The 14,481-nt window shown below is 42.2% G+C and overlaps 1 protein-coding gene across 8 annotated transcripts in view; it reads right to left on the bottom strand.

Annotated features, from left to right (window-relative positions):
- The window catches only part of NR3C1 (nuclear receptor subfamily 3 group C member 1), a 160,328-nt gene that overhangs the window by 122,894 nt on the left and 22,953 nt on the right, over positions 1 to 14,481 (bottom strand). For 3 of the 8 annotated variants that reach the window (XM_063642718.1, XM_063642719.1, XM_055285803.2), the window contains exons 1-2: positions 6,655 to 7,328; positions 3,111 to 4,307 (exon numbers count right to left, since the gene is read on the bottom strand). In XM_063642718.1, coding sequence (XP_063498788.1) covers positions 3,111 to 4,294 — 1,184 coding nt within the window. In that variant the 5' untranslated portion in view covers positions 4,295 to 4,307; positions 6,655 to 7,328. Of the gene's footprint in view, positions 1 to 3,110; positions 4,308 to 6,045; positions 6,633 to 6,654; positions 7,329 to 7,427; positions 7,592 to 7,817; positions 7,938 to 8,590; positions 10,856 to 14,481 lie in introns of those variants that run through there. The other 5 variants (XM_055285807.2, XM_055285802.2, XM_055285806.2 and 2 more) reach the window with 5 other exon arrangements.

Below are 14,481 nucleotides of genomic sequence, written 5' to 3'. Positions count from 1 at the left end.
ATTCAACACGATGTTAGCAGAATTTGCTTCATTCATTCTGTATTTGTACAGGTCTTCAATTTCATTACTTTCATAAAACCAGATACAGATGCGATTACTAATGAGACATTAAAATCTACATAAATTTTAGTAGCTTCATTAAGTGCCAATCATCAAAGCCCTAGACTCTACCAAAAACTGAATTTACAAGTTCATCCTACATCATTCGTTCTCTCCAATAATCCCTCCCTTCAGGATACGAACAATTTTTTAACACTAAAATTTCAACATAATCCCAATAAAAGCTCTAATATCACCTAAAACCATTTCTATTCCCTACCTCTGCCATTAATGCTTAAATGAAACATGGCTGAAAATCAAATAATGCAGAAATGTGCCTTCATCAGTAAGTTTATGCTAAATGTACTGAATTTCAGTATTTTTAAAAACATATTTAGAATGGCTAGTTTGTTTTACTTAAAGAATAGATTTTGAGAATCAATAAGGTTTCTCTTGTTTTACTATAAATGAACTTAAAAAGAAAATACTTTACTAAGCTCAATCATAATATTCATAATTTTACAATTTTATGTGATAATTCAATGTTGTGGTGGAAGGAAGGAATTGCCTCTTCTCACCCCCAGAGAATAAAGTGAGAATTTTTTTTTTGAAGTATTCTGATAAAAACAATTTTAGGTGGCATTTTAAAAAGTCAAATTGCAATTTATAACTTTTTCTAATTTAAAAGGAATTCAAGTTATTAGTGGCATTTAATATTTTTCTACGTAAAGTCAGAAGGTCAGTATTCAATCAAGTTGTGGTCTCAATGTGTTATTTGCTGATCACTCAGGATCACTGGTCATAGCAAATGTTTGGCTATAGTCATGTAACATATAGAGAAGAGAAAGCAACTAATTTTAGCCATATCAGGGCTGTTGTTTGGAAACAATAGACTAATTCAATGATGGTTTAAAAGAAACACTGTTTCAATTTATTTGGATGAAGCTTTGTTTTGGGTAATCATAGTTCCCAGTGCTAAGTTAATGCCACAAGGTATAAAATCTTCAAATATTAACAAAATACCCTGTATAAAGTATTATACCTTCTTGTTAGGACACAGACTACTGATTTCCCAATCACAGATTGGCATAAAAATAATAATTTCATTCGATATTAAAGAACTTCTAAAAAGCCGCATCATCATTGCCTTGCCTATTACCTCCATAAGGTTATGGGGCCCAAATTAAAAACAGTGAAGATGCTTTATGTCATAAAGTACTATAAAAGTTAAAGCATTAAAATCACCTTCAGTGATTTAAGAGTAACTATGTTCATCTACTTATACTCTGTATCCCAGATTTTATAGGGTTTAAAAGTTCATAGCAAATGGAAAATAAGTTTTGTCCCATGCCTTTTCTTTATAGTAAGGAAAATGAAAACCATGCCATGATGATTATCAGGGCAAAACCCATTAATAATCCCCAAGAGTTTCCTAAGATGTTTTATTTTTCTTTGTATAATTACATGTTTTATAAATCAATTTAAGAGTTTCCTACAGATAGCTTAGTCAAATCAACCGTACTTAACTCTTTTAAGAAAACCAAGTATGTGAATTCTGTTGCCAAAAATTTGCAATTGAAAATTTTAAAACACAGCATGTCTTTTAGCATTTAAAACACAACAGCTTATGCAATAATAAACATCTCAAATCTCCTTACTGAAAAGATTTTAAACCTTCAACTCAGGTTGAAGTAGTGTTCTTCTAAATAAAAGGTAATTATTTAAACAATAGATTAGGAGGTAGTTCGCATTAAGACACATAAGAACCGAGGTTTTTTGGTCTTTTTTTTTTTTGACAACTAAGCCTTTTAGAAGAACAGAACATAGCCTAAATCTAAGTCTAAATTATTTCCCTAATAAGAAAAGCTTCCTACGTAAAGAGGAAAGAAAAGAGACATCCTCAGGGTTAGGATAGCTTTCATAGAAAAAGTATTTTCAAAAATCTGAATAACTAGTTAATGGGAACGATGAATATCATTAACATTTAAGAAAAAAATTCAATGGTTACATACAAATAAATCACTCTGTCTACCATGTCTTCTTTAAAAAAAAAACCGCTGATTAATCAATCTTGTGTCACTACAATCCACATTTTTATATTTTCCTTCACAACTAAAATGGATATAAAACCTAGCATTTACCTGAATTGGGGATGAGGTTACCGGGCAAAGAAATTCACCCCTACCAACACGTATATCTACGTTTAGAACTTTTTTCTGATAATTCCATTTTCTGACCTTTTTGGGTCAGACAAAAATATCAGTATGCTTATAAATGACTGAGTGAAAAAAAGAGAAAAATCAAATGAAAGCTGAAAATTGAAGCTTAACAATTTTGGCCATCAGTTATCTACTTGAGAACTTGCAGGAACATTTGAAAGTAAAATTTTGTTTTGCACCATGTTGGCACCAATTCCTCTCTTAAAGAGATTGATCGGCAGACAACTTGGCTACTTTAGGGCAAGAACCCTGTGAGCAAGACCTGTGTCTAATACTATGGTCTGGTACACTGTTCACTGCATTGCGTTAGCAATTTCAAAACTCAAATTCTTTAACAGAAGATTCAGTTTGAAGAACAGTACTTTGTTAGTACTTCTGCTTTTAACCCTTTAATCTCAAGCTAACACTTAACGAATTTACAAATAAGGCAGCACAACTTTTGACTATGTTAAGTAAGGGTATCATTTATTGTAATATAAGAACATATTCTAAAACAGCTGAATGAACATGCACAACACAATATATTATGAGACATTATACTCTCCTGAATTTATATAATTTTTCCTTAAGATATCTGTTAATGAGCAATATTATTTTAAAAATGTTAAATAAAATCCTCACCATTGGCCAATGGGATACTGAAAACCACTTTTTAAGGAAAAAATCTGAAATGGTTACGTACAGATGTCACTTAGGTTGTCTACCCTTCCTACTTTGAAAAGGCCACTTAAACTTATTCATATAAAAAAGCACATGAATCTTTAGAGAACACATACAAATCAATGAAGATTTACATCTATTAATCTATCTTAAATGTACCATTCTTAAGAAACAGAAAAACACTGATCTTACCTTGAATAGCCATTAGAAAAAACTGTTCGACCAGGGAAGTTCAGAGTCCCCAAGGAAGTCAAGTTGTCATCTCCAGATCCTTGGCACCTATTCCAATTTTCAGAACCAATGGGAATTGGTGGAATGACATTAAAAATAGGCTTCTGATCCTGCTGTTGAGAAACGGATGCTGTATTCATGTCATAGTGGTACATCTGTCCTCCAGAGGTACTCACACCATGAACAGAAATGGCAGACATTTTATTACCAATTATATTTGCTCCAGGAAAGCTTGCCTGACAGTAAACTGTGCCCAGTTTCTCTTGCTTAATTACCCCAGGGGTGCAGAGTTCGATGAAATCTTCTTTTTCTGTTTTCACTTGGGGCAGTGTTACATTACTGGAGCTTGACAAAACCAGATCTCCATTATCCTTAATTTTGGGTTTAGTGTCCGGTAAAATGAGAGGCTTGCAGTCCTCATTCGAGTTTCCTTCCAAAAGGAATGAATCGTCTTCTCCCGCCAGAGGAGAAAGCAAACAGTTTTCATCTATCAACAGGTCTGATCTCCAAGGACTCTCATTCGTCTCTTTACCTGGGGACCCAGAAGAAAACTCCAAATCCTGCAAAATGTCAAAGGTGCTTTGGTCTGTGGTATACAATTTCACATTGCCACCGTTGGTGCCAGTCTGGCCCTTCAAATGTTGCTGTTCTGAAGATACATCAGAGTGAGTTTTTGGGAACTCCTTCTCTGTGGGGGCAGCAGACACAGCAGTGGATGCTGAACTCTTGGGGTTCTCTGGAACACTGGTCGACCTATTGAGGTTTGCAATGCTTTCTTCCAAAAGCTTTAAGTCTGTTTCCCCCGAGGAAAGGCTGATTTGGCCCTGCTGTGGGAATCCCAGGTCATTTCCCATCACTTTTGTTTCTGTCTCTCCCATATACAGTCCCATTGAGAGTGAAACTGCTTTGGACAGATCTGGCTGCTGCGCATTGCTTACTGAGCCTTTTGGAAAATCAACCAAAAGTCTTCGCTGCTTGGAGTCTGACTGAGAAGCGACAGCCAGTGAAGGTGAAGACGCAGAAACCTTCACAGTAGCTCCTCCCCTTAGGGTTTTATAGAAGTCCATCACATTTCCCCTCTCCTGAGCAAGCACACTGCTGGGGTTTTCTTCTCTACCAGGAGTTAATGATTCTTTGGAGTCCATCAGTGAACATCAACTACAAAACAAAAAACAAAAACGGGGGGAAAACGTCATAAGCACTAAAGTCACATTATCTTCCTGATCCGATTAGTAAGAGGCAGCGTGTTAAATGAACCTTTTAGTTAACTCCGAATCAAATTCTTTGTTACCAGAAGAGTAGTTTCTATCTTCCAGAATAAAAAGCCATGTCCCCTGCTTCCATTCAGCGTGCCACATTTAAAAGTACAATGCAATCCATTTGCACAGCTGAGGGCAAAAGTGTATCGAACTAAGCTTGGCTATTCATCCTGCCGCTCACTGAACGTGTAGCTTTGTTAATCACAGACATTATAATTCATTACATCTGATTATTCTAAAGGTTCAAGTTGATGTCAAAGTATTTAATTTCAAAAAAGGAAAGTGTGATCATTAAAATTCCTACCTCTTTTCAATCAAGGCTGTTTGCTTTTCTGAGAACCAATACATATAACATTTGATAAATACTACGCTAGAATTCTCAGTCCCTAATTACTTCCAAATTTCCCTCCTACCAGCTAGTCACACATCCAAACCTTTGAGTACAACCAACTGGTGAACCATGCACATTTTCTTTGAAAAATAAACAATGCTGATCTGCTTATCTTTCGACAGGCTGGGAAAAGGCTTTTTAACCCATACTTCTGACTGGATGTGCCCACCTCCAAATTTTGGATATATGAAATTTGGATATACGAGATACACTTTATATAGGCCAACTAAAATATACATTTTAAAGAGAAGAGAAGGTGTAGTAGCTTCTCACTACGTTAGCTTAAATAACTTAAATATAGCTGACTCTTATCGTAACTCACAAAAACATCTAGATTAAGCAACATTTGTTTACACTGCTTGAGATCCTCAATATGAAATGCTATTACATCTCTAAGTTCTTTCCTTTCCAAACAAATATCGAAGTACTGAAAAATGGAAAAACACAGAACCGTAAAATCACATTCATATAAATTCAGGTACAACCGTATCCAGTAAAATGTTCAAAATAATTTTCTCTGCCTTCACCTATCCCAATTCTCAGCCTATTCTCAAGAGAGTAAGACTGTTAGTATATTGTTAATCACGGTGTTTTAAGAGATGGGCTAAGACGGAGAAGCACATTTGGGACACTGTAGTCAAATCCCGTCCAATAAAAGGAAACTTTTCCTATACGATGACGTTAGGCAGTATAAATGTCACTGGCCCTCACTGAAAAGTAAATATGAAGGTAGAGAGAGGGGTGTGGACTTGCCACTACAAATCTTGAAGGTAAACTGCTTATCTCCCCACCTCTCTGCCCCGTTTATCTGAGGTGATAACGATCTCTAAACACGAGGTATCAAATGGAGCCCAATGAATTTCCATGCCGCTTTTTTGACAGCTGCCTTCAAACCCGAAACCAAAACAATACTTCCTAAAACGAAAACGCTCCCTCAAGCGACATTATCCCCCAGTTTAAGTTGCAAATAACCCTGCCACATTAATCGGCCCTAATGAACCACGCCAGAGGGTCTTAAGTGGTATTACAAGGTTGCAATTATCAAGTCTGCAACCCCAAACGTCAAACTAGCACTTGTAAAAATCGCAGCACAAAACTATTACGGTTACAGAGGGTCTCTTTCTAAAAGGGGCCACTTAGAAACCTCAGGCGCGAATTAACAGCAAACGCTAAAGAGCAAGCCCTTGCGGGGCGGGGGAGGAGGGGAGAAAAAAAGTGCGAGGTTAAAAGAGAAGTATGTCCAGACCTGTTGAGTTCTCTCTCCGACACGCCCACTTCTAACAGATAACGCCAGCCCCGGCCCGAGTCTCCAAGTTGCAGGCTGTCAGCCCCCCGCGTGTGCACCCTCACGCGCCCTGCACGCCTTCCTCAAGCCAGGCGCCGCCGGGGCCTCCCCGGAGCCCGGGCTCGCGCTCGGGCGCGCCGGGGTGGAGTGCAAATATTCGGGCGAGTAGAATTCAGACGCGGCTTAGCGTTCACCACGACAACGGGTGTCGGGCGACCCCCTTGGAAGGAAAGGGGACACTGTGGGGAGAAAAGAGGCCAGGATTCCCGCGAGGAATGAGAGGCTCGAAACCCCCGGCAGTTCGACAAGGCTCCGCTCGCCGTCCGAGCTCAGGTTCCTCCCCCTCGGCCCGGCCAGGGGACGCCGGCGGAGGGAGAGGAAGAGGCCAGCGCTGTCACCCGCGCGCTGCCCTTTCGTCACCGTCGCCCGGCCCTCGCCAGCCCCCCACCCCCACTCCCCGAGGCTAATAAAAGTTTGTAGGCTCCCGCGGCGGCCCCCGAGTTGTCTCCGGTCCCAGCGGCACCTCGGGGGAGCCAGCGCACCCCGGCCCCCTCCCGCCTCGCTTCTTACCTCTGGCACAGGAGCCGCTCGCCCGCCACCGTCCACAGCTCCCGCCGCAGCCGAGATAAACAACTTAGCGTGTGAACGCAGAAGGAGCAGGAGGGAAATATTTTTTTTTTTTTCTAAAAAAAAGGAAGTAAACAGCCGCCCCTTTCTCCATGGGTGGGGGGGAGAGCCCCTATTTAAGAAAGTCTCCCATTGCCCAGCTGACAAGACAGCCCTCCGCCTCGCGCCGGGCTCCGCGGGTCCAGGCTTCCGGGCGCGCGTGCCCCGTCCCGGTCCCCAGCTGCTTCGGCCGCTCCGGCTGCGGCGTCTCCTTCTACCCCCGGAATCCGTCCCCGACGGGCAGGCGGTGACTCGGGCTCCCGTCACAGACACGAGCTCGCAAAATGGAGGAGGCGGCGGCGGAGGGAAGGGAGCGCAGACACGCGAAAGGGCAGCCCGGCCTGGGCGAGCGAGCGGGACCGAGCGGGGAGCGGGTGGAGGCGGCGCCACGGCGCGCACACACTCGCACACACGCGCTCCCACTCCACCCCCGGCCGCTCCCGCCCGAGGGGCCGCGCGGCGGCCGCGGGGAACGATGCAACCTGTTGGTGACGCTTGGCAACTGCAGGGGCGCCCGCGGTCCCTGCCCCCACGCCCTCCGCGCGGGCCCCGCCACCCCGGCCCCGACGGCGCCTGCACGCCCGCGTCCCCTGGCGTGGCCGCCTCGCCGGGTGCGCCGCGCTTCGCCCCCCGCCCCCAACTCCCCAGGAAAAAGGGCGGCGGCGGCTGGGGCCGACCTGGTCTCTCTGGGGCGGCGTTAAGAGGGCCACCGAGTTTCTCCAGTTTCTCTTCTCGCTACCTCCTTCCCGCCCCCGCCCAGCTCCGCGGCTCCAGACCCACTCGGGAGCTCGCTCTGCCCCTTGGCGGCAAGCGCCGCCAGTGCCCCTGCGGGTGACAGCGGGCGGGCCAGAGGAGCCGGGGCGCCGCCCGCGGCAGAGCTGCGTGAGTGGCCCGCGCCGCCGCCGCCGGGCCGAGTTGCGTGAAGTGTGTCACTTCGAAAGGGACTACGGGGTTGCACGGAAACGGTGCCGCAGAGTCTCGGCCGCGCTCGGGGCCGGGCGGCCTGACACGCCCTCTGGGGAAGCTTCAGGGAGGGGACGGGATAGCGGGGGTCGGCGCATACGTACTTTGGGCCGGGGGGAAGTCGCGTGCCGGCAGGTCCCCCACCACCGCATCATCTGGGCGGCCGGGTCTTCAGCTGCCGCCGCCGCGCTCTCGCACTGGGAGAGAAGTTGCAAAGCAGAACCCACCCTCCCCCGCGCCCCGACCGTCCCCCACCCTCTTCCCCGAGTCTGCAAGGCGGCGGCGGCAGAAGGAGGCGCCGCCTGCCAAGTTCAACCCCCACCCCTCCCGCCCATTGCGCTCACACTCGAAGGAAGTTGCACGCCAAATGCAAAACCTCCAGCGAGCTGGATTTCTTTGCACTTTTTTTTTTATTATTATGATTAAGGAAAGCAGGGGGCGGCAGGCCTAAAAGCAAGTTGCAGGCAAAATAGTAAGTTGCTGGCGAAGTATACCCCCCCCTTCCCAAACTCCTGACCTCTCCTTCCACCCCGGCCAAGGCCAGCATCCAAGTTCCCGGTGCAGGCCCCACCCCCGAATCTTGACATTTGCTGCCCTCGACTCTGTGCGTTGCTCACCATGTCACGTTCGTAGGACCCCTGCCCCTATAAATAAAACAAAATACAGGCAGCTTTAAAATGCCAGCGTTCAACTCCCTACAGCTGTTCCTGTTACGAGCTTCCCCCTCAGTCCAAGGGGAAGGAAACACGTGGCCCATCCTGAGAGAGGAGAGAGCCGTTGGGCGAGGAGTGCCTGTGCGGGAAGCCCCCGCCCCAGCTCCCTTCCCCAGCTCGCCGCGTCGGGAAGGTTTGGACGATGCCAGGACCGAGCCTCCTACCTTGTGCGGCACAGATTATGATTTTTGTGACTCTGGGAATGGTTGTGCTGTGTGGCTTTAGGGTTTGGGGAGGTAACTTTTGCACCCCCACAGGTGACATCGCTTGCCAGCTCCTGACAGGGGCGCGGGCTGCCGCAGCTCCACCTAATCCTCCTCGGGCGCTCGGCCACAGCCACTCTTTCTCCTCCCGCCGCGCTCAGACTGACGGCGGCTGCCTCTGCTCTGACATCTTAAAGACGACTGGGGAAGCGCGTCCCGGAAGCCGCCAGCCGCCATCTTGGTAGGGTACAGTGACGCCCGCCGGGCCCCGCGGCCACCATCTTGGCAAAGGTTCGCGATCGCGGGTAGCCTAAGCCGTCTTTCCTCGGTTCTGAAGGGTAAACGGTTCCCTGTACGTTGTCTGGTGTGAAAGGAAAAAAGTAGGCTTTCAGCAAGCCTCTTGTCTGGAGACGATCTACGGGGGCGGCCTCCAGAGGATTCTGGAGCCGCCATCTTGGCAAAGGAAGAGATACTCGCCACCTCGGAAAAGAAGAGGGAACCAACCGTATGCCAACGTAGAACCCTCAGCCAGAAGAATTTTTATGAAGGGCGCTGAGCAACTCCATGTTAACAAAGCCCCCTTTTGGACCCAGAAGGCAGACTCCGCTTCGCCCGTCCCTTGGCACAAGTCAACTAGAAGGAGGCCCTTGCTTCGGATGCTCATCTGTGAGGCTATGAGAACGCTACTTGACCTAGTTGCCCGTTTTTCCAATTTCTGAGCCTCAAGCACTAGAATGAGATGTCTTTCGTTAATTTGGCCCCTAAGCTACCAACAGTTTCATGGGAAGCAAATCAAGACCCAACCCTACAATAATGTTTTACACGTTTTAAAAGTGAGTTAAATAGCCCATGCTAATAATTATCCTTGTACATCTGACATCTGCTTAGAATAACTAAGAATTCTATTTATATATACATATACGTATACATATGTATACACATATATATCATATACATATATATGTATATAATTAAGGGGACAATACAGTTGTCTAATAGAACACATCTCTCCATGCCATAAGCCTGTCTCACTGCTGAATCTCTCCTCTAAGAATCCACCTCATTGCTCATACATGCTCAAATCCTTAGTGGTAGGTACTCTGCTTAAATAATTTATGATTTCACAAGAGTTCCCGATTATTTTCCCTCCATTTTTTTTTCCTCTGCAGATCTTAATAGGGAAGAATACTCACATAGTTTTAAATATGTCATTGAAAACACTTCTAATTGAGCAAAAAAAAAAAAAAACTTTTCCTAATTTCTCTCTTCAGTGATCTAAATGTGCCTGTTAATTTTTTAATTTGATAGCAAAAAAATTCTCATTCTTTAGTCTTTCACATTCATTTGGAAGCATGCATAAACTATAAGTTAACCCCTCCTTTTCAGAGTAATACAAATAGTTATGATTTGTGGCTAACATTTATTGATCCCCACTGTTCTGCTGCCCACTTTTGCTGACAACAATTGAATGAGATAGGCATTGTTATTTGATTTTTCAATATGAGGACAGCAGGCTTACAGAGGTTGATGCTTGTCTAAGTTCACACGGCTCCTATACATTAAGAGAGGAATTAGACAATATTAAAGTGGTTTTCCTCACTGATCTCAATCATTAACATGAAGTAGTATATCAATTCTGTGACAGACTACTTACAATATGTGCTTACAGAGATGAACTCCAGTGTACCAGAAAGGACATGAGATTTAGCATTATAATAATAACACAATTCTAACGAAAGTCAATATTTGTTGTGCATCTGCTGTCTGACAGACACTATTGAAAGTGTTTTATGCACAATATCCTAAGTCTTTAGGTATGGCATTTACTAATCTGTAACCCTGGGAACTTACTACAAGAAATAGGATGAATCCCTATCTGAGTGGGATGTATTTGACTGTCTTAGAAGCAGAGGTGGAAATGAAGGTGATGTATTCAAACTCAATCAAGGCAAGGACCTGATCTATCTTGTCATAGCTTTATGTCCCACTCCTGGAACAGAGCCCACTACATAGTAGGCACCCAGCAAATACATTACAGGGTTATAATAACATTGAGTCAACTAGTTAACTAGATGTAAAATCACTTTTACTGGGTTATTGTTGTGGCCAAATGGGTTAATAAAAAGTGTACAGATAATACTCAAGATCCTCATTTTTATTGTTTTGTGTTTAAACATCTGAGTACTCCCCCCACTTTTTTAAAAAAAATAAACTAGATTAGATTCTTGATTGTATGTTCTTATAGTATTCTGCATACTTTGTTAGCACATTACAATGATAGTTCATTATTTGTGCCCTCATTTGTTATTTCTCTGTATCACCCACCAGAACATAAGCTCTGCAAAGGCAGGGACTGTGTCTGTTTGTTCCCCCCTGTATCACTAGTGCATAGTTGGTGCTCAGTGGGTGTTGGTTAAATGAATGAATGAATGATAATATATGGTCCTAGAGACTATGTCTTAAGGCCAACAAAACCTTAAGCCTGACTAATAAACCAAACCACTTGATACATTGATATCAGAAACTGATATATTACCCAAGTGAGTTCTCCCATTTTCTTCATGTTTTATCATCTTCATTCCCACTAAAATAATCCAAGCTGTACTGCCAGATTACCCCTCCAAAACATCAACTAAATCATGCTGTGCTCCTTCTCAAGTATATACAATAACTCTTGATTCTAGTGCTACACAGATCCCAACTCCCAGTATGGTATTTAAGATCATCACCTTTACCTGCCCATTTGTAGAAAGTGAAGCCTTCTAGTGGATGTGATTGAACTGGAGTTTAATTTAAAAATTAGTTAAAACAAGGAAATAATTTTAAGAAAGATAACTTGCAAACTTTAAACTTTTGAAACTTTTGAAACCTAAAACCTGTGATTGAAAATTTATTTTCTAATCTTTTGATGGTCTAAAGCTTTTATGAGCCCACTGACTGGAGTTCCATGTCTTTAGTGTGTATATAAACTATACCTGTAATGCATTGATATCGTGTAGCAGTTAAAAGCCAGACTATAAAGGCCAAATACAATCTCCACCACTAAAACGAATGTAACCTTGGGCAGGCTAACTCTCTGTGCCTTTTTCCATCATCTGTAAAATGGGGATAATAATAGTACTAATTTATAAAGATTAAACAAGTTTGATATATGTAAAGTGCTTAGACTAATTCCTGGGTCATAGGAAGTATTTGCTCATCATTAGCAATTATTATTCATCTGTAGAATTACTATTTTCCCCATTTTTTTAACAAAAATAGAACAAAGTAGAACAAACTTTAACAAAGTAGAACAAGAAATTAAAGATACACATTCAGTATCCGTGACCTGAAATGCTTAATACTGAAAGTGTTTTAGATTTTTGATTTTTTTTTCTGATTTTGGAATATTTGCATTATAATGAGGTATCTCGGCCATGGGACCCAAGTCTAAATAGGAAATTCATTTTTGTTTCATATACGCCTTATAGCCTGAAGATAATTTTATACAATATTTAAAATAATTTGGGGCATGAAGCAAAGTTTGTGGTAAGTACTTCCATGTGGGAGTTTTCATTTGTAGTATCATAACAATGCTCAAAAAATTTTGGATTTTGGAGCACTTCAAAATTCAGATTTTCAAGTTAGGGATGTTCAACGTGTACTTTTAGAATAATTTTCGTGCAGATTTCTAAATTTTTATGATTCCTCGCTCCTGCCCCCACCCCAGTCTTTTAAAATTGTCTTACATCCACCTTACTTGACAGCAATTGTAAGTCAAGGAAGGCTATATGGCATCTTTCCATTTAGATTTTATAGAACAATTTTTTACACTCATATTTCATCATTTTACTTAATATTTAATCAAATTAAGTAAGTACAGTAATAAGCAACAAATGGCATAAACATGTTTGGGAAGCAAAATCACCAGGAACTGTTGGTAGCTCAACTGGTGGGAGCAGAATCGTGTGAAGTGCAGAAGTGACTGTGGTTCCAGTGTTCAGCGCACCCTGGGCATCAATCCATTGTTTTCCAGGGAGACTGGAGAACTGGATCAGTTGAGATCAATATTGAGTAGTGTCTGTTACATGATTCTGTTAAAGAAAGGACATAACACACCACATTCATTCCCATGTCTCCTGTTGTTTATCACATGTATTTCCTCTTACATAAGCATGCTTCCTTGTGACTTATTTTCCTGTAGTCCATGATTCTTTGTCATGGCTTCAGTTTCCATTTATTCTTTTTTTCTGTATTCTCCCACTTTAAATGTGTGATGTTAAATGTAAATGGGAACCATGTATACGTGTATTGTGTATGTGTATTAATAATTTTGAACATGTTAATTTTAAGCCCACACAAACAGCTTTTATTGGTGGTTAGAACTTACTTTAAAAAATTATTCCTGCAGCTATCATAGCTATTATTTGTCTCTTTAAAATAATATCTTGACTTTGGAAAATACTTCTATTCCTACTTAACTTTATAAGGTAAGAGGTTCAAGGGAACCCAGCTGAGCTTTGAATGACCCATCTCTGTCTGCTTCAATATTTGTATTTTATGCCAGACATGCCTATTATAAACAATTCACACTAGTACAGCAAGTTCTTAATCATAATGAACTCCACTTTGGTATTCCTCGTTGTAATTAGAATTAACATTCCCGCCTGGACTGGGAAATGCTAAATTGTTACTAGCTTTCCTGCTGTTTTGCTGTTTTCATGATGCCTTCAATGATTTCATCATAAGAAACATAAAATATCACAATTTGTGCTCATACGCGTGAAATGCCCAATGGGTGTGTCCTGGTTGACTTTATTCTTTATGCTGGCAGAACTTAGTTTAAGCAATACCTGATTCAAGGATGAGGCAGATATCAGCAGATAAATGAGATAAATGTTGCCATAAGCAGGAACTCAATGTTTTTAATGTTTGGAGGCATTAGAGCAAGCACACTGAATAATTGCAACAAGTATTACATACTTTGTTTTTCATTTGTGGCATTTGTGGCTCCTCGTATGTCATTAGCCTTCTTCCTTTTCTGATTTAATCTCCTTTTCTGTCCCATGTTCCTTTGGTAAAGAGTGTTTCAATCTGCCCCACTGCTATGTGGAATCTTTCAGCTCATTTGAGAACCTGCATTTCCATTTTGGTTCTTATATCTTCTTACTAGAGCACACAGGGTTTTGTTTTGTTTGTGTTCTGTTTTAAGGTAACTTAGAAATAGTGGGGTTGAGATGAAAACATTCTTGGTATAGGGATCCCTTAACAAGATAAGAAGATACTTCATATCAAACTCCAAAGTGCTACAAAGGACATTTGTTACCGTTGAAAAAAAATTGTTTTCAGATCAGTATTTGTCAATTAAATTTTCTCTATCCTCTTGTTGAATTTTCAATACAAGACCTGGTTTTTAGACCCTATTCTGCCATTTACTTACTTGAATGAGCCTGGGGTAGGCATTTGATTTTTCTCAGCCTTGTTTTTTAATCTGTAAAGGAAGGATAATGATATCTACCCCACCTATCTCACAGGAAATAATGTAGGCCTTACATAGGATCATGTGTTCAAACGTTTTTAAACACTAAGCTTAATTTGGAAAACTTAGAGGGGCTTATGGAATTTTTGCACTATCAATCACTTCACCACAACAAAAATGAAAATTATCATTGTCTCTTTTCACTTATTTCCCAGGGAATCAGTGCAATGGGCAGTCTGGAATTTTAGGCAGGGGAGTGATAATTCAGTAGTGCACCGGAAACAATTGTACCAGCTTGCAAGCACTGACTGTTAAATTTTCAGAGATTTTGTAAGTTGGTTGTTAATCACAGTCATTATTAAAAACCAAATTATAAACTTACAATCAAATATTT

This window comes from Symphalangus syndactylus, chromosome 7 (assembly GCF_028878055.3).
Source record: "Symphalangus syndactylus isolate Jambi chromosome 7, NHGRI_mSymSyn1-v2.1_pri, whole genome shotgun sequence".
NCBI classification, from domain to species: Eukaryota; Metazoa; Chordata; class Mammalia; order Primates; family Hylobatidae; genus Symphalangus; species Symphalangus syndactylus.
Note: the sequence above shows the minus strand (reverse complement) of the source record. Positions and strands in the feature narration are given on the sequence as shown.